Here is a 19970-nt window from a genome sequence, read left to right as displayed (position 1 = left end):
TTCGTGTTTATGAGGCAAGTGCAGTCTACAAACTTTAGCACCAGAAAACACAGCTTTAATTGTATGTATCAAAATCTTTGATATATACTGTATCTAAAACATATTTTTAATATACAAGTCCATATATTTTTTTTAAAAGCCTGTTTTGACTAATTAAATCAAGTTTGAAGTTTGCAGAGCCTTTTCAATTGTTTTTTTAGAGGTTTATTCATATTTTTCAAAGCCTTGTTTAACCTAAGATGATGTGTCTACACACTGATCAAAACATATTCCTTAAAACAGTCCTTAAAGTTCTGTGAATAGGGCCTCTACTTTAGCATGTATCACAAAAGTGTGTATAACATGTTTTAGGTTCATATTTCAGAAAATACCTCATATACAATCAATTTCTCCCTTCTTCCAACAAGCTCCATGTAACCATTAGCTCTCTGTTACTGTTAGTGGTTCGTGTTATCTTCAGAGTCCAGTCTTGAAAGCAGTGGCTGAAACAATTGGCTTACAACTGATGTATGACCTATAATTGCAGCTCGTCAGAATCTTCAACCGTTTATCTCAGATGAAACTCAGACTTCGCAAGTACTGGCTCAGATGGCTTTAACTAATAGAAGGTAAGTAGTTTTGGCTCATGGTTTCATCAGTGTTATCATATGATGGATAATAACATCAATAATACATAGGAAATGTACATTCAAATGGAGAAAGAGGGGAAAAAGGTGTAACAATTGTACAGCTCTCAGTTAAAGACAAACAGGCAAGTATCCACATGCAACAAACCAGGCCTCGACAAGCCCTTTATCTGTTAGGTCCGTAATAAATTAAGCATCCGGAATCTATTAATAAGAGATCTCAATAGGCAATAAATTAGCTACCTTAAACTACAGATTCACACATAAAAAAGATAATGCCTAACGGGAGAAAACGACCTGACCACATTTTAATCTTGCTCTGGCAGATTTAAAAAAAAAAAAATGGAATTACCATGTTCACGGATGAGAAATATGAGTTTATTAGCTGGGCTCGCTAACACTTCTGACACAATGATCCTTCATTCAGCTGGGCTGGTAAATGTATGTCATAACTACTGTAATAATACACACTCAAATTGTGTATTGCTTTAATAATGAATCAATGCAAAACATCTATAACATATACATATATACGTCTGTATACATGCATGTGTCAACTACAGACCCACAAGCTTTGCATCAGCTGGAAAGAGTAAGATTTTCAATCTCAACAGCAGAACCTTCAGAAACTGCTCTTTATGGCCCCCTGTTGGTTCAAGAACATATTGGAAACTACTTGTATTCTTAATGCACCATTAGTGCACCATTCATTCATATTGTCAATACATGCTCTGTAGAAGCATCCTATAAAATGCTATTCAAACAACAAAAGTATAACTTTTTTTGGGGGGGTGGGGGTGGGGGGAGGAGGCAATCCCCTTTTTACATTTCTGTTTTGTGCCATGAGCTGTAACAGACCTTGACGGTGTCATTGATAAACTGCTTCAGGTCCAGTAGCAGCAGAAACATGAATATTTGTCTCACACAGTTTGGTTGGACGATAATGACATTTTTTATTTTCAACTATCATGACAAACACGATTATCTTAAATTGTGTTTTAACTCCCGTTAATTGCAAATATCTCTCTTTGTTAGAAGTTTGTTCTCTTTCATACACTCCTTTTCTTTTTTTCTACCTGCTTTTCACTTGCCCTGCCACTGTTCTCTAACACATTAAGGAGGACTGAATACAATTTTTTGACGCCAATTTTTGATGACCAGTTTAATTACGTGGCATTTAACACCCAACATCCACAATCTCTTTATGGACAAATCATATATACAGTATATATATAATTATTTTGTAAACTACAGCCACTTTAAGCAGTGAGCCTGGAAGTCCTAAGAAGGGATCCCAGTGAAGACAATGAAATAAAACAGGACAAGAGGCCACCACCCTTGCTCAGCAGACAGAATGTTAAACAAATAACAAACAGCCATAACTTACAGTAAAAACGTCATATTCGCCAAGAGATTGATTTAGCTACTAAAAACACTTTTTAGCATGATTCCATGTCATGCAAGACTGGTTTATACTAGGCCAGCAATGGTGTAAACATCATATAATCTCCTGTCCTGGTTAGCAAGCCAAAACTCATTAGAAACGTTTCTGCTTTTTATTAGTCAACTGCACGCTACTGCTGCCACCACATTGCTGATGTATAGTTAGCAAAACTCAGTCTTTTTAGGTGAGTAAGAAATTAATAAATATTTGTTAGGACGGGCTAGGGTTTAAGAGTATTACTGCAGAGAGTAATCTTGATGACTCACAAGAGGGAAATTCTGGCTGAGACAGAACAAGCATGCATTTCAACAGCTTTCATCCTAATGGAAGACAAACACTAAAATGAATTCCAACAGCTGACATTCTGACTCCTGTCCTTAGGGGTCAAGGCCTTCATATATCTCATACACTGGTCTAACTGAAAATTAAAACCTCTGAATATCTGGGTGTCAAATTGCTTGGGACCCCCCCCCCCCCCGATACGCGCAAGCTTTCAATTAAGGCCTTTTGAGGTTTTTGATACTGTGCAGGCTAAGATGTCATGCTCTGTGATCTGAATGTTTGCTTGGCAAAAATCTACATGAGAGTTTAATACTGTATGCATCAGGTTTACTGGTGTGTGTCCCCACTTGGTGGTTATTAAGAGCTGTGTAGATTATTTCATGACACTAAGCATGGAAAAATGTCATTTAATTGGGGTATACAATCTCAAACTGCTGTGGCAAACAAGACAGTGATATCATCGGGTCATCATGTTATTCAAGGTTTAATAGTGTAAATGTACCTTTTAATGGTAGTCAACACACAACAACGTGACCCACTGTGTGACCAACCCCCACTCAAGATTATTCAAAGTAATGAACCACTGAGAAATTTTCAACAAAATATATTATATATTGCTATGGCCCCTTTAAGAGTAACTTGTATGTCTATTGTATATTACTGTTACCTCTTGAAGTGACAATGAAACCTCAGAAGAATATTCAAAGGGAAATGGTTCACATTTCATCACAATAGCTGCTGCTGGTGAACACACTGGTCCGTTACTAACACAGAATCATGTTTGTGCAACTTCTGAAGGAAATAAATGGAGAAATGCACACAAACCCATTCATTTGTTACGCAAAAAGGTGGCAAACTGAAGTCTATTATCTAATAATGGCAACGCAAGTAAATTCATTTAAACTGTTTCCATGTGTAGTTATTCGAAAAATGTCCCACAACAATTAACTACAGATGTGGAAATGAAAAACTAGCTTCTGGGTTAGTGAATTGCTAATTCAAAATGTATTTACTTTTCTGTTGTTTCATTGTGTGATCCCCATTATTGCCCTTTTCATATGTAATTACCATACATACCTTATTGCAATACATGAAGGACAATATCCCTGGCTGCCTATCCTTCTTTGTTAATACTTGTTTATTTTTGTAGCATTCATTCACAAGTTTCGAACAAACACACTACTTCAAACCAAAAACTTGGCTTCTGGCTACTGTAAATTACATGATGATCAGACACTAGGATATATGCCAGTTAAACACAGCTCTACTGGCTCATTATTTCTTCAATTAAATGTGTAGACCTTTTTTTTTAATACAGTACACATGCATTACAACACTGGACATAATGGAAGTTGCAGAGTTAGACATCTCAGGCATATGAACACCCTCCATTCCCAATATGTTCATAACTCTGAAGTTGTACTGTTTTTCTGTGAGCAGATATTCAATTGATAACCAGTAGTGGCAGGGGTGTATATACCTATGGTTATTCTGGACTTCTTTATAGAGACAGATGTTTAATGATCTAAACAGTGGCAGACCAAAAACACATAAACCAGCTATATTTGTTTTATACTCTAATTATGCAGGTATTTTATGATAGGGGTTCAGTAAATTAACTCTGGTGGAAAATACCAGCAGGCATAATATAGACAAAATACACAAAATCAACTACATTGATATACTTGCACGTTATAATATAATATTTTTTAGCAAATCAGTAAACTAAAACAATAAAGTGAATTGAGAGACAAGCAATCCATTTACGCGGCTTTTACACACGCTTTAATAAAAAGAGCGCAGAATGACTGTACAGAGAGGTATGTGTTGGTGACTTCGGGCGACAGAACGGTCTGTCCATCAGCAAAAACGCTGCCAAACGCCGACAATCTTAATCACAAATATTTGACAGAAGTGGTGATGCTTTTGGAATGCATTGATGAATATGTCCAGTGTGACTTTTGACGCGTCTCCCGATGGCTTGCACCACCCAGTTCTGTCAATTTTCTTTTTATGATTTCAAGGCCAATAAACCTGGCTTGTTTTGTGCTGATGTCATGTTCATACCTTCTGTTGATGCTGTTTCTGTCAGCACAGCGAGTGCCCAAACGTGCGCAAAGTACCAGGTATCTCGTGGCTTCGACTTGCACAGATTCTGCTTCATCATACATGCCAGGAACATTATTAATCAGAAACCAGAACTGCTACGCATCCTATTCCACATGTAAAGTGTGCATACTGAGATTCTCCCCTCCGGCCACCCCGATTTTTACCGATGTTTCAATTAAAAACTGTTTTTTAATGATGTTATCCCTATTATAATATATGTAAATAAACTACGAAAAATTCCCGGATTTTTTTTTTTTTTTTTTTTTTTGGTATTTTCAATCTTATAATTGTAATATATTTTACATTATTTTAAAAATCGCGGTGGTCAATTTACAGTTCTATATAGTTATTCGTTTTTTTGAAAACGTAATTGACTTTGTAATATGAAGTTGTTCCAAGTTGAATCCACGACAGGTTTTTTCTCCAACGCTTTGTGGTGTGGGCCCAGGGGAGGTGGGACTAGCAGGCATGCTTTTGCACGCTGCGCAGTTGGAAGAGATGGTTTTACAGGTTTGGATGCTGCAAACTTCCTAAGATTGTGACTAACTGCTTAGAGTTGGATGCTTTCCTGCACTAAAAGTGGATTTATGTGCAAAATCCTCTGAAATGACCACGAACAGCTTGCGTATAAATGATGGCTTTAGTTTTTAAAAAGGGAGAGTTTATTATTACATTGAAATACTTCGCAGTGAAGTATTTTGCTTAAAAATAGATTTTGGAACTTCCAAAAAAAAAAAAAAAAAAAAAAAATTGGTGGCTTTGCAAAGCATTTTTTATACTTATTTTTTTCCCTTTTTGGAAGTGTTGTGTAAACCGGTGTAGGAGGAGTTCGTTTAAAACACGTCAAGAAACGGAATTTATTCATTCATTTTGCTGCTGTGAACGGGGCTCGCAATATTGAACAGGTACTTGAGCGTACTGTAAAAACGAAATTAATTCATTGAGAGAGATGCATATAAAACATGCAGTGTAGTGCTAACCTATATATTAAACATATTATAATGATTTGTCTTATCTGGAAGTTTAGAGAATAGGGTTATCACACAGTGCAGGTACACTAGTTTGAGCAATTTCACTTTGTTATGATGGACTTGATTATCCTTATAGATTTATGCAATTTACTATTCACAATGATTCCATGTTGTAAAGAGTGAAGATAACGACGTCATTTTTTTTAGTATCCCTTTTTATATATTCATTAATTGTAAGTTTTTGGAGAGGGAGTTCTTTATGACGCAATTCATTAAATAATTTAACAAATTAGATAACAATATAGACATATACAATAAGAAATAGACCAGTAATAAACCATTAGACTTGTTTTAGATTACATACAGATAAAGTAAAGCACTGTTTCATTTTAATAATAATTTGTTCCGTATAATTGCGGTTAGACGGATGGAGTGTTTGTGTGCGCGGGTTGCTGCTGAGCAGGATTCAGTCTTTTGCTGCAGCCTCAAAATTGTTCTGTAGTCTACACAGTGTAGAACAAGTAGGCGCAACGGTTTGCATTACCCTATCATCACCAGCCTACTGTAGCAGGCTGCAACAATACCGAGATGCTGGTTTTAGGTTGCAACTTGAATGGCGTGGTCTTTTACCGAAGGGTAATGCGAGTTTAATTCATAACAATACGCAACATTCTGTAATTCATTTATTTCGGGCACTTAGGACACATATTTAGTATATTTAGTATAAATCAAAAATGAAACAGAAACCACTTCAGTTTGCGTGTGTTATCCAGCTAGTCCGTTCAATGCATCCCGCATATTGACTAGAGATATCTTCTGTTGCTACGCTACAGTTAGTAACGTTTGTACAGCTACTTCGTTGAAACTTACAGTAGGCCTAAACTTTGGTGTACTAGTAAAGTGTCGGCTTCGCATAACATTTTACAAAATGTTATTTATTTATTTATTTATTTATTTATTTATTTATGGGGGGGGGGGGGGGGGGGATGCAAATTGGGGTGCGTTTTTCTTAAATTTGCAGTGTGTGTTTGGTGACAGTTAAATTCGAATTCGGTGTTCTTGTTCAGTCATTCTGCAGCGTTACCCACCTGCTAAAAAGTCAATCTGAATGTGTGATGTACTGTCTTATAAAACAACGAGTATTTAACCATTTAACGGGCGCATGTTTGGGAATTGCTGTGTGAGACTTGTTAGTAGCATATGAGTATGTGTTTAAAGGGTGTATGATATTTGCACCGCATTGGTGTTTTATCGTATTGTATGTATTTTATAGTTGGATATTACAAAATACTAATGACAAGTATTACATTGTTTTTATTTATTACTGCAAACATGTAAGAAAGAAAAGTATTGTATAATGGTATTATGGTAACTCTTACCAGTTACATTTAGTTGCACGTTGAATGAACTGTCGTCTGATTACGTGTGACAGACAGCATACAATTTAGACAGTCTGGAGATCATTAATGTATCTGATCTAGTGAGGAGGTTACTGGTCACCTGTAATCTGTACGTTATAATGGTCTCCACACACCAGAAGCGACGCGATCTAACGAGACACGAGCAGCATCATGCATGATCAGAAGCGGCGCAGAGGCGATGCGACAGGTTTGAAATTTGCCACATCTGTACAACTGTTAAAAATTGACAAGACTGGTACATATTCGTCAACGTGATGTGGACATTATGAGTGTCTTCTCTGACTGTATTTCAACACATATGACAATAAATCATACATACCGGGCTTATCCAGTTCCTTTGAAATGGACTCCCATATATTGTTCTTTAAATCTGTATCTTTATAATTGTGATGCCCTTTGTCATAGCACTGGGTATTTTTTCAATGGCAAGTATTATTGCTTCCTCCGTCATTTTGGATACTGCTTCACCCTGCTGGACAACGTGGATTGAAGCCGTTCTCTGATTTCTAAATGCCCTAGTTGACGCGCGTCAAATCTCAAAAAATAGGATTAAATCCTATTTATTTAGTGTCTCTCTGGTGCCGCTCTCGCGTCGCCAGTCGCGTAGCCTCTGGTGTGAAAGCTAATTATCACAAGTATAGGTTCTATTTATTTAGTGTCTGGTGGGTAGCAGCCTTAAGAAAAGCTTCTTTGATTTGGTACCGTTTTGATTTAGTACACTGTTTAAGTAGGTGTTCCTATGTGCAATGCTGTAAACCATAACATGTGCAGCGAGAAAAAGCATATTGAGATTCATTCTAATATCATTTACAATAAAAACTATGTCTTGTCAGGACAAAGTGATTTTTTATTTTATTTTATTTGATTAAAAAAAAATCCAACAAGGCAGATTTCTTTGTGTTTTTTTTTTTTTTTTTTTTTTTTTTTACATTTTATTTAAAAGACTATTAAATAAATATAAATGGACATCAGTTTACAAATGTATGTATTTACTCTCAAGGTTACCAGGATTAACTGCTTTGTTGTGCATTGTGTGTTATTTAGTTGGGGTATTCACCTAAAAACTCAGGTATTGACCTAGGCACTCATTATCAAGAAAAGGTTCTTCACCACTGTCCCAAAGGCAGTTTCAGGTCAGCTGTTCCACTGTTTGGAATATGTCTGCACCCCATGTGTAGAGTTTGGAAAGCTAAATAAGATTATCTTGGATGAAGCAGACTGATTATTGTTCCAGAGTAAACCACATCAGCCTTGAATTGTGCAATTCTGGGAAGAGGATCTGGTTGCCAACGAAAAAACCCAAAGCTATAGCAGGGAGCATGTAGAAAAATGTACCCGATTTCCAGTAGGATTTTAGTTACTTCAGATGTGGTATGCAGCAGCTTTCAAGCAACATGGTAGTGTAGAGTCGAGCTTGTCTCTTGTGGTATAAGAGTGTCTTCTTGTGTTCTTTGGTTGAGACAGGGCCATATAAACATATCGTAATTCATTAAAAGAAGAACATGATACACATATTTTGTTTAAATTTTGTTTTAAAGTTTTACAACAGTTTATTTTTTTGGCCAACGGATAGATTGAAAAATGACATTTCTGGAAAACTGAAGGTTTCATGTCAAGTGATATTTGACAGTATGGCCTTCAAAGATGTATTGCTTGTCGACAGTATTGTACTTGAATCTTGGCTAGGTCAGCTGGCTTTAACATGGATTATTTGCGGGGAGAACGAGCTGACATTAATGTGTGCTCTATAGATTTAACATATAACTAAAGCCAATGTATTTTGTGAAATGGGTTGTGGAATTCATTTGTCAATGTCATGTTTCCTTAACGTTGTTATTTTGCTGAATACAATGTGTGAATTAGTCTTTGTTCAGCGATTGGAATGGGTTTTTAATATTTTTGCACAACTTGAATAAGCTTGTTTTATGGCACCATTAGACCAGAGGTAATAGTATTGTAATCCACCATACACTTTTACAACAGTATTTATTATTATTATTATTATTATTATTATTATTATTATTATTATTATTATTATTATTATTATTATTAATAATAATAATAATAATAATAATAATAATAGTAATAAGTTACAGTACTCTGTAGGAGTAAATTGAAACAAGGTCTTTGAGGACACAGCTTATAGAACATGTTTTTAGTGTATGGTTTATCTAGGAAAGAAAGAGAAACCCTCCTTTTGTTTTTTGTTTTTAAAGTGAAAAGTAAGATGAATTTGGTGCTGCTCTGAGGATTTGAATTGATAAACAGCATGACATGTAAACATGGATACAGCAAGTATGAATGTTAACATTAAGTTTATATTTTGCAGATGCTTCTCATTTCATCTTGTTTTTTGTACTGAAAAACAACTTGAACTATATAACAAACACTTTATCATTACAATGGCCTTTGATAGGTTCTTCATGTGTGTTATTGTTTGAAAAGTGAGTTTTCTTTTAAAGGAGAAAAATAAATCTTAGCTTGACATACGTTTTGCCAAGCTTTAATGTAAATACTACAATACGGTTTAGGATTTCCAAGGGTAACCTTACAGCTCAGACTCCTAAGAGTGAAAGCAAGGATATTTAATGGAAACCAGGGGAAAGGTTTTGTGTTTTTTTAATAATATTTTATATTTACTGGGAAGGCTGATGGGTAAAAGGGACCTCTCCACCCCACCTACACATTATTTTTGTTTGTAAAAAACATTTAAGAATGTAAATATACTGCCTGTCTATTCTCTGCAGTCATCATAATAGAGGGACATCACTGTATTTCCCATGAGAGAAGATTACAGCATATGAAATTGTCATTCTGCCAGCTCTGCTTCAACTGCTAATATTTCAAAAAACATTTCAGATGCAAACTTCATATTTTCAAGGTCATGGAAATGTAGTGGCACCCTTCACTTTGACTTGAAGGTGTCAGTTGTTTTGGCACCACAAAACAATACTGAACAGGAAGCTGTGTATGGTGAGTAAAATAGATCTTTGTGTAAATCAAGGCCCTGTACTCTTTGGACAATAATGGTGCCCCAGTCATCTAATTCTTTAATCTAATGCCGTTAACTTCTGGAGGCCTGGATTTATTGGTGTCATTTATAGTCTTGCTTAGGAAAGACTGGATGTGAGGTAGTTTTAGTTGACAAAAAGTCAATAGTTAAGGTGGCTAGGTTTTTAATCTGTAAATAGCTGGAAATAGACCATAGAAAGAAGTTGAAATTAGTAAAACCAAAAACAGCAACTCATTTTCTTTAGGAAAGCTATTCGATAAGTACAATTGTGCAATCGGTGATTTACTAGATTTCAATGGTCAACTGTCAACAGCTTTCTTTAATGCATTTACCAGCTGCACGGGCAGTAGAATTCTGCTGTAGTGTATAACTTAAGTATCCAATTGCATAGCAGTTCCATTCCAGGTTTTCCTGTGAGCCTTCATGGTAAAATGGTGTGCATAGAAGATGAGTTGAATTATGTTGAGGTGTGTTTAATTAATCTCACAGTAAAAGGTGGAGTCAAAGTAATAGATTTTACCTTTGAGCTGACACAGTGAAATTAGATGTGCATTATAGGTTAAACAATGAATTAATAAAGCACAGAAACAATAGGACTTCTGCACATCCAATGGTACACCAGTGTAAGTCATATGAGAAATAATTGTAATTCATTGTGTTTAATAGTTATTTAATAAGTTAACATTTCTTCGCCCTGGCGCTTTCAAAACCCTGAACCCCACTGTGCTCAATTAGTCTGTGGAATTTCTTTTATATGGTATGTTCTTTTGTTGAACATAAAGGGCTGGTTTCACAGACCCAGATTAGCACTAATCCTGGACTACCGTAATGTTATTTTAGGTAGATTAGTGCTAATCGGTGTCTGTGAAACCAGTCGACAGAGTCCTTGTAGGACAGAAGCATACACCAGTGCAACCAGCCAGTCATTCACTGTTAGCAAGAGTTTGTAGTTCATTATTTGATGAGCCTGAGTAGTGGGTTTGAAGTGATGACATCTTTTGACGTGTGATTTAAAAGGCTGATGCTTTATATGACAAAAGCACAATCATACTGCTAAAATATTAGGAAAAGAGAAATGAACATCTTGGAAAGTTTCAAAAAACAAGTTGCGAGTTGTTAGTGAACTGAATGGTTTTATTGTGTGTTTAGTGCTCAAGTTTCATTGTCATGCTTGGAAGCTGCTGCACAGACTTCAAGCGTTTGATCGTTGAGTTGTTTGATGTCTGAAGATAAAAACAAAATACAAAATAGATTACTCACTGTTTAGTACAACGGGATGCTGAAACTGTTGTCATTTACAAGAACCTTCTTTCATTCAGAAAACTTGTGGGATAGATTATAGATTATTTATTAAAACAAACTAGACAGCACTACTACAATGCACATGATTTTATGCTTCATTCCTTGGCCTTTGATGCCTCGCCTTTCGAGGTACCTCTGCCAATGAATTAGTTTGCAGGGAAGTGGAGAGGCTGACCGTAAGGGAGCCATGGGCAGCGGGGGCAGAATAACTGCCCTCCCTGTTAGGCGAAGCCAAAAAGCAGGTGGAGGCTGGGGAGAAGGAGGTGAACTCTGGCGCACAGCAGGGGATGTAGTGGATTAAGGTAAGATATAAATCGTTTCCAATCATTGGACATATTAATTATCGAGGAATGAATAAGGAACCAGCTATTTGATTGGTGATTTAGTCTGATGTTGGGAGCACTTGACGTGTGCTTGATATTTACGTGATTTTAAGTAAGGTTAAAGTGAGTTCCCTGACAAAGCCATTGCTTTGCTTTATGATATATTTTGATACCTTGTCAGGGCATGAAGTTAAGGCCATGAAGGGCAAGGCAGTGTTGCCTTTGTTGGGCATGAAGATTCAGGGGCACCAAGGCAGTTCTAGGGGGCAAAACATAAATCCAACTGAAGGGTACCAAGGCGATTTCATACTCATTCTAAAACAACACAGAATAAATACAGATACTTCAACTGGATTTCATATAACATGTTGTCCACTGGTGAAGTGAACGTTTAATCAACCCTTTTTTAAATGTTAAATGTTTTTTCAGCAATTGAGATTTTTATGGAGAATTGGATATTATTATTACACTGCACTGGTTCTGATTCATGGAAATTGTGAAATCCATGCGCACTGTGACAGCATACAGCCTTAGTGATACACAGCACTATAAGCGATGTCAGTGAAGGGAACGTTAAAAAAGATTTTCAGGAAAACTGGCGGAAGATTTACCCATGGCTGGATTTTAATAACAATATTAGTTGTTCGGTCTGCAGTGTCTGTGCAGCTGTAGTTTGCGAACCGCTGCTAATTCGAAATAGAAACTTGGTCAGGCAATGGAGAGTGCTGTGCATCCCAATGATGAACAGCTGGATGTACATAATGTCAGATGTTTACATTTGAGAGACTTTATATAGTTTCCCAGTTCTTGAAATTTACAGTTGCAGAGGACTGAAGACATGAAAGGGGTTAGAATGTGTATTGCACCGTTGCATTTTAAAACATTGCAATTTTAAACCCGTTCTGTCACAATTAATACTGTTACTGTTAATAAAATACTGTTAATAAGCTACAGTTAAAACCTGTCAATTTCTAAGAGATTTTCAGAAAGACAAAAATAACATTTTTCAAGATGATGCGATTTGAAATGATACCAACAGATAGATATGGTTTTTAGGTAACTGTTCCACTTTGTGTGTTTAAGTCCCCTCCTTTATACAGATGTATACGTTATTAATAAATAAAACAGAGCACAAAGGAGTCAATTTAATCTTCTAATTATTTTATGAGGTTGCATCTGTCATACAGGTGAAAGAATCCTTCAGTTAGAGCGTGATACTGTACATGTGTTATACGCTTGAGTGAGATACAATAGTTACAAAAAAACCAGGTGCAACCACTTAAGTTTTTTCATATCTTTTTTTTTCCATTATTGTTTGATTTCTGGAAATCATTACTGAAGTCCTAAAGTTTTATGTGGTTTCTTTGACTAAATAAAATAAATAGTTGTATAGAACAATGAATGCTTCACCATAAAAAGGTAATTGGCATTTCAAGTAAAGATGTTCTCATGCTGAATCTTTGCAAAGTGGTCCTTTTGTCTAAAATGCGTATCCCCATAGGACCCAAAGTACCATTTGTTTGCAATCTTTACAATACTTACTGTTTCAGAAGACTTAATTTGTGCTCCAGTTATGTTGAAAAACGTAACCCAAAAAAACAAAAAAAAACATTCTATCAGCCAGTTCAGACATTTGCAAGTGTTCCTTTTATAATTTAAGAGTAAAGATGTAATTGTTATGTTTAATGTTCTTAAAAATGAATGTAGAATTAATACAGAAAAAAGAGTAAAACTTGAGCGACATAGTATTTCATTGATATGCGATTTAGTCCTTTATTGAAATTCCGTTGCATGTTAATAAACTGTCATAGATATCAATCAGGCTTATTGCAAATCATTACAATAACTACTAGTGTGTTTCATTGCAGTCTCTCCACATATTTGTCAGAGCAGGAAGCTAATTAAACATGTTAAACTTACATACAGAATATTAGCTTACAATTGGATAAAACACAACACCCTATTGTATATCTATGGACTGCTCATTAACATTTAATTCAACTTAAATACAAGTCGAATTAATAAGAATTTATGGTTATTGGTTCCCAGTATACAGTATCACATAGCAGCCTGCAGGAAGCATTCGAAGATGTGTGGAGAGGAGCAAGCTTAGGTATATATGCTGGATTTTGCTACAGTTGATAAATTAAAACCCTCAGTACGGCAGTATAATTTATTATGGTTTGTAATGGCTTTTTTTCCGACAAGGCTGTAAAAGTAAAGGACATACCTGAACATAGTATTCTCTACTGACTGAAGGTTAAATGCTGGCTTGGTTTGAGTTGCTAGTAGCAACCTCTAGCTTATATTATAGTTATCAGATATAAATGATTGACTGCTCTTAGGTTTTGCACTCTTTATTGCAGCTGTACAGGATTTGGGTAATACTGTACTTAGAATTGTTTATTTATGTTGGGAGGTCTCGTTGAATTGAAATAAACCTGGACTAATTCAACAAGGCCAAGTAACGGCTGATAATTAAGTTAAGATGTTAGTAGTCTGTTCTGGTGCACGTGATTCCATTTTTTAATGATGTTTGTGGTGTAGTTTGCATGTCTTTGTTGTGATTTTTTTCTTGCCACTGAACAAAGAGATCTGGAACCCACAAAAACACTGGCTATTGCTTTACCACTTAAATTAACATCTTGACATTGTTAACTTGCTATATTGCTACTAAGATTGTTCAGTGGAATGCACAGGATTTTCAATATTTGTCACACAATGTGGCCTCCGAGATACCGCAGTATAATGTTTTGTCTGTTTGTGCTATCAAATAAAGATGTTATTTACTCTGATATGTTGACAAATATGCATTGTTTCTGGGGAAACATTATGAAGATTCACTTAATGCTGTGGAATACGTCTACTTAAAACATTTAAAAGCATAGTGCTGGATTCTTAAAGCTGTACTACAAGTCGTCATTTAAATATGTTTTGAAGTACACAAATAAAGTTCTACAACCAAAAATAACCAACTGAGACATTTAAATTAGGGGCTTTTGAGTAGTCCGAAGTTGTTCCCTATTACCTTTGTATTACTGTAATTGATGTACTTCATGTTCAGAATAAATGATACTGATGATTATTTGGTGCATTGAGAATGTAGCCCAGTATCTTCAGAGCTGGGAGAATGCTGAGACTTTTCCTTATTTTGGTCAAGCTTGATGGTTTGCTGTATGATTTAAATAGAATTTCTTTAAAGACAATGTAATACCTACCCGCTTTATTTCGTTCTTTCTTTGTAATTCTGGTTGTTGTTGTTCTCTGGCTGCAGGCAGGCACAGTTGGCAATATAAATTTCCACCCTGAACTGAACACCCTAACTGTCCACTTAGGGCTATTATGATCCTGCCTTTTCACTCTTTGCATTAATGGGTTACGAGTTGATGCATTGCTGGCAGGTTGTAGACTCTCTTGCCATTAATTCATTGCAGGCAATTAGTATGCAGTCCTTTAGAACCACTAATACATGCTAATTAAACAAAGAGAATGATGTCATCGATAAGATGTGATTACTGGTAGACAGGCCCTTGTTTTACCTGCAGTTCTGGGAAGTATAAGCCCCACAGAGAATTAAATCAAATGCGACTCCACAAAACGTATACATCGTGGGGGTTTTGATACAACAATCCAAAGTGAAGCCTATGCTTTTAGTATAATCTGGATATGTTGGATGCATACCCTGAGTATCAGATTAATGACCGCGGGGGTGGACAGTGCAATTTAACACTCGAGAGCGGCTAGTCTGGCCATGATCCGTACATTGACACTGATTATACCATAATGTGGATCTTTTTTTAGCTCCTTTAGCTTATTTAACCACAGACAATTCACACCAAAATGAAGACTTACTCTCACAAACACCTTCAGCCACTGTGTTGCAATAACACAACGAACTAATGTAACGCATTGTGTGCTACCTTTTCATTCATGATCTTATAAAATGGAAATTATAAAATGAAGATTTTTTTTTTTAAAATATTTTAACTATTTTGTTGTATTTGCGGGAGCAGCAAAGTGCCCAGCTATAGTCAACGCATCTACTACAAATTGTACCCTGTACCCGTGTAAATCCTTCACTGTTACAAACTGCCAAACTGCATCTTAAATGTGTTACATTCAAGCTGCAAATGGAAATGACATTGGAGTTTCCAAATTAACTCATACTAAAGAAGAAAAAAAAAAGAAAATACCTTTTACAACTTTTAATATCAGTTTTGTTGATCGTGATTGATTGTTTTTATTTTTTCTGGCAGGAAGGAGCTGGTGCTGATAAATGCGTCACCACTTGTAGCAAGCCTTGCGTCACAAGCAGATGGGTCTCTTCCAAAGAAACGGGATCTTCATGGGTTGAATGTGTCAGAACCATGTTATTCAGCGCTCAGTCTTCTCTGGTCTGTGCATCAGGACATGTGTAAGGCATGTTTAGACTTGTACTTGTAGCCAGGCTTGGTGAGCAGTGAGCAGACACCTGCACTGTGGAAGGGACTACTCCAATCAGCCTGCTTTTGGACCACAGAGCTGCGCAGTTACTATGCAGTTTGGACTGTTTGTAGTGGTGATTTCCTTCAGCTTAATGGATTATACAGGCAGCCTGAAGGTCTCAAAGGGAAGGAGGCAGAGACGAAGTAAGTGGACAATATTGTCTTTCTATATCTGATTGGTTTAAATATGCAAATATGATCTCGTTTTTTAAAGCAAATACAGTATTAGCTAAAAGTCAATGGCACTAATAACATTTACACATTTATTTATTATTTGTTTAATTACACACACACACATATACTGTATATATATATAGAGAGAGAGAGAGAGAGAGAGAGAGAGAGAGAGAGAGAGAGAGAGAGAGAGAGAGAGAGAGAGAGAGAGAGAGAGAGAGATTTTATATATTGAGTTTTTAAATGACTACTTCATACTGGTAATGTATGCATATTTTTGCTCTAATTTATTTTTTTAGTAAAAATAAATAATAAATAAATTATGTAGTCAGTCTGTCAAGGCTGGCATTTAATAGAACAATTAAAACATGTTTAGGGATTTGGCTAAGTGATATATAGTCATTTATTTGGCTTAACAGGATAATTGTAACATATGTACAAAAGAGAATTAAAATGATAAAATATAAACAGATAAAGGCATCATGCTTTAATATTTTAAATGGATGCATGTAATACATCATATTTCATTGAACACAGGTCTTTAACACTGAAAGCAGGGATGACTTCCACATTACTGTGCAGTGAGGCGTCTCATCTTCAGTTCTGATACATCAGAATTACCTGACAGTGGGCTTAACTTTACCTACAGAATCTATTTTGTATGGGCAGTGTCTGCCGCTAATGCCACAATTACTGTATACCAGTGGTAGATGCATAAACAGAGAAACGTGTATTAATCCCCTGTCTGTAGTGACCATTCAGATGAACCCACATACATTTCTTATGCTAAACACCCAGTATTTTCCCCTAAAAAACACATTTTGACAGTCCATTAAATGGTAAATTAGCCTCTAAATAACCTCGCCTTTCCAATCCGATAAGATGGAATGCAGAGCCTATTATAGAAACATATTAGATTAACTGAACTGTAGGGATACTGGAAACTGCCATTCCGCGACCTGTCAAGCATCTGTCAAGCTCAATTTTCTTTGTGACAGTGATCCCGTCCTGTTTTCCCTCATACGCTCAGTTTGAGGTGTTATTCTCCCCCTAGAGGAGGAAGGCTGGCATTGCAGTAGTGTTGCAGAGCCTGCCTTAGTTTTCCAGTGTTGAGCTTGCATGTTATTTTTAGGTTCTGTTACCATTAACAATATTTTGAAGTTCTACACAAGTTGAGATTCGTTCTGTAGTGTTGAGAGGGATATCATCATAATTGAAGTTAGCATGTCTTATCAATGAAAGTCAAACACAGGATGTGTTTATACTAAATCAGACAGGCATGTCACAACATTTATGGTGCTCGTGTCGTTCTTAAAATGGCAGTTAACTTGTTATGGAGTCAGAATGACATTTTAAGTACGGAAACACCTTAAACCTGAGGAAAGTTGTTTGTTATGCAGTCTGAGGATTGCTTGTTTCGAACTTTACGCACTCATTGGGGCGGTTTACGGAGCAGTCATACAAATGGATTTACGTTAATTATATTATTATACACTGTTGTATATGAATTATAAAGATATAGGGATGGCAACCATAGGGTTTTTTGTTATTTGAATATAACACACATGTTAATAAATGACCCACGGAAATGTTGCACAGATATATATATATATATATATATATATATATATATATATATATATATATATATATATATATATATCAGATTTCTAAAACAAGGTTTTATATTAAAAATGTATATAGACAATTATCATGTTTGTTGGTATCACTATTTTTTTAAAACTTTGAAACATGCTTTGAAGACAGTTCCCTTATGTCAATCACCACAATTACCTATGTCATTTACAATGCTTTACCATCCTTCTATGCTTGCCTGTGCTTAGCCATGTTTTCATTAAACTGTCGTGATTGGCCAAAAATGCGTATTTAATAACAAGGACTTACATCATCAATGTGATCAGATCTTGTGCTTCCACAGCTGGTAAAGGTAATATCGTTTTTGAAATGATTCTATTTCAGTACACTTGTCACTGATTCTGTTTTTTCAGTTCGCTGTGGGTGTCAATCAGTTAACAGCATGTTTTAATAATATTAAAATGAATACTTAGACACGTCATGCTGCTTTAAATGCTGGCACCATGCGTTTTAAACAAAAGGTGAGCCAGTAGCATAGGATTACAGCAAACAAACTAGAGGCTTATAGGACTTCAGAAAAATGCATTTTATAATCCTGGATCGTCACAGTACTGTACTTGCAGTAGGGAAAGTTAGTACAAACGTATAAGTGAAGCAGAAAAATCATTTAAACTGGTCCCCATATAACAAATTGAATAGTGAATTAACTTACCAGTCTCTCTTCTAATGTTTCTATAAATGCAATAACATCTCATCCAAAAACATGCAAATTGATTATTTACCAAATGCTTATTATTTTAGGCAGAAATCTCCACTCTATTGCTCGGTACATTACAGACTAAAATCCAGTGCGGTTCAAAGTTCACTTAGTTGCAATGTAAACAGCTTTACGATCATTCTGAAAAAGAATAGTCATATGAGGGACATGGTGTTTCTCTGTGACATGACAGCTCGCCCTTATCCTTGGATGACTCTTTGAAAGTTTAAGGTGTGCAAGAGAGGGTCCCAGAGCAACAACAGAATCATTAAATGACACCTATTCTAACAGTCACAGCTTGGTCTTGTGCAGAAACGTGTATTACAGTAGGCAACTTTCTGCATGTTGTACAGCAAGACAGAGCACCTAACCTGCAATAGGAGTTATATGGGAAGAGTAGTTTTAATTGGATCACAATGTAGATCAGAAAATGACTTTGCTAGCATGCAGCGCCCATAACACCTAAATGACTGATGCCAGCCTAGCGGCACACGAGCAACCTAATGCATTGAACTGTGCTTGAGATGACATGTGCCTCACATGCTGGTGCTTATACAGTAATAGGGTACATTTGGCTGTGGGCTATTCTTGTTTTTCATTCTTCATAGTCATGATGTGTTAAATACCCACGAATCAGAAGCAGAAAAAAACTAAAAATAACCTTCCTGAAAGACCTTGCTTCACCTACCGCCACTGTTGAACAAAACAAACAGCGCTAGACCTATGTTTTTTGTTTCCTTTTTTTATTAGTAGCATTTTGTGAAGGAAAGTTTTGTATCTATGAAACATGTTTTTTGAAGAAGATGACATCCAGAACAGTTTAATGAATAGCATTTTTTTTTTTATCCATCAAATCGTAATTCACATTTTTTATTTAGATTGTGGGATTTTTGTATAAAGCACCATCTGTGGCCAAATTCAGCTGAATTAATTGGGATTTGAACTTATCACTCAGTTTAAAAGTTGTAAAGATGCAAGGATCTGACAGGATAACCCAGCTAATATTAAGGATGTTGTGGTTTTGACCCTTCCTTCTGATTTAAAAAACAGAAGGATTGTTACACATTTCGTTTTTTCTTTATTATTTTGTTGGCTGGAGTTATTTGTTTGTGCAGCGCTTTGAAGTTTTGATGCTTCTCTAACCAAACATACAGCAAAAGCCAGCAGTCAAATCTAGTTGCATACATTTTTTTGTTTGTTCTGTGTTCTAAATTTATTTTTCAAATGAGCTGTTTTCATAATATGTGTAAGAAAATTCCCCCTTAACAGTGCTTTGTAAATCTTAGAGATCAGTCACTGGGGACCTATTAACAAGTGTTGCTTGAAGTATTGCACATTTCCACACAGATATTTGACTACAAGATCAGAAGAACTTTTTAACTAAACTTACATCCGTTTGACTTTTATTCTTTTTCCTTCCTCTTTAAGTAACTCTGCTATTTTTTTGGCTATCTAATTTCTGTAGAGT

General features: G+C 35.8%; 1 protein-coding gene across 2 annotated transcripts in view; it reads left to right on the top strand.

The window, feature by feature from the left end:
* The first annotated feature begins 4920 nt into the window (after positions 1 to 4920).
* Positions 4921 to 19970, top strand: part of LOC117413940 (R-spondin-1) — a 28799-nt gene continuing 13749 nt past the window's right edge. The window contains exons 1-2 of one of the 2 annotated variants that reach the window (XM_059000291.1): positions 4921 to 4971; positions 15748 to 16119. In XM_059000291.1, the coding sequence (XP_058856274.1) occupies positions 16026 to 16119 (94 nt within the window). In that variant the 5' untranslated portion in view covers positions 4921 to 4971; positions 15748 to 16025. Of the gene's footprint in view, positions 5367 to 15747; positions 16120 to 19970 lie in introns of both variants that reach the window. The other variant, XM_034023410.3, reaches the window with a different exon arrangement.

Source organism: Acipenser ruthenus, chromosome 25 (assembly GCF_902713425.1).
Source record: "Acipenser ruthenus chromosome 25, fAciRut3.2 maternal haplotype, whole genome shotgun sequence".
NCBI classification, from domain to species: Eukaryota; Metazoa; Chordata; class Actinopteri; order Acipenseriformes; family Acipenseridae; genus Acipenser; species Acipenser ruthenus.
Note: the sequence above shows the minus strand (reverse complement) of the source record. Positions and strands in the feature narration are given on the sequence as shown.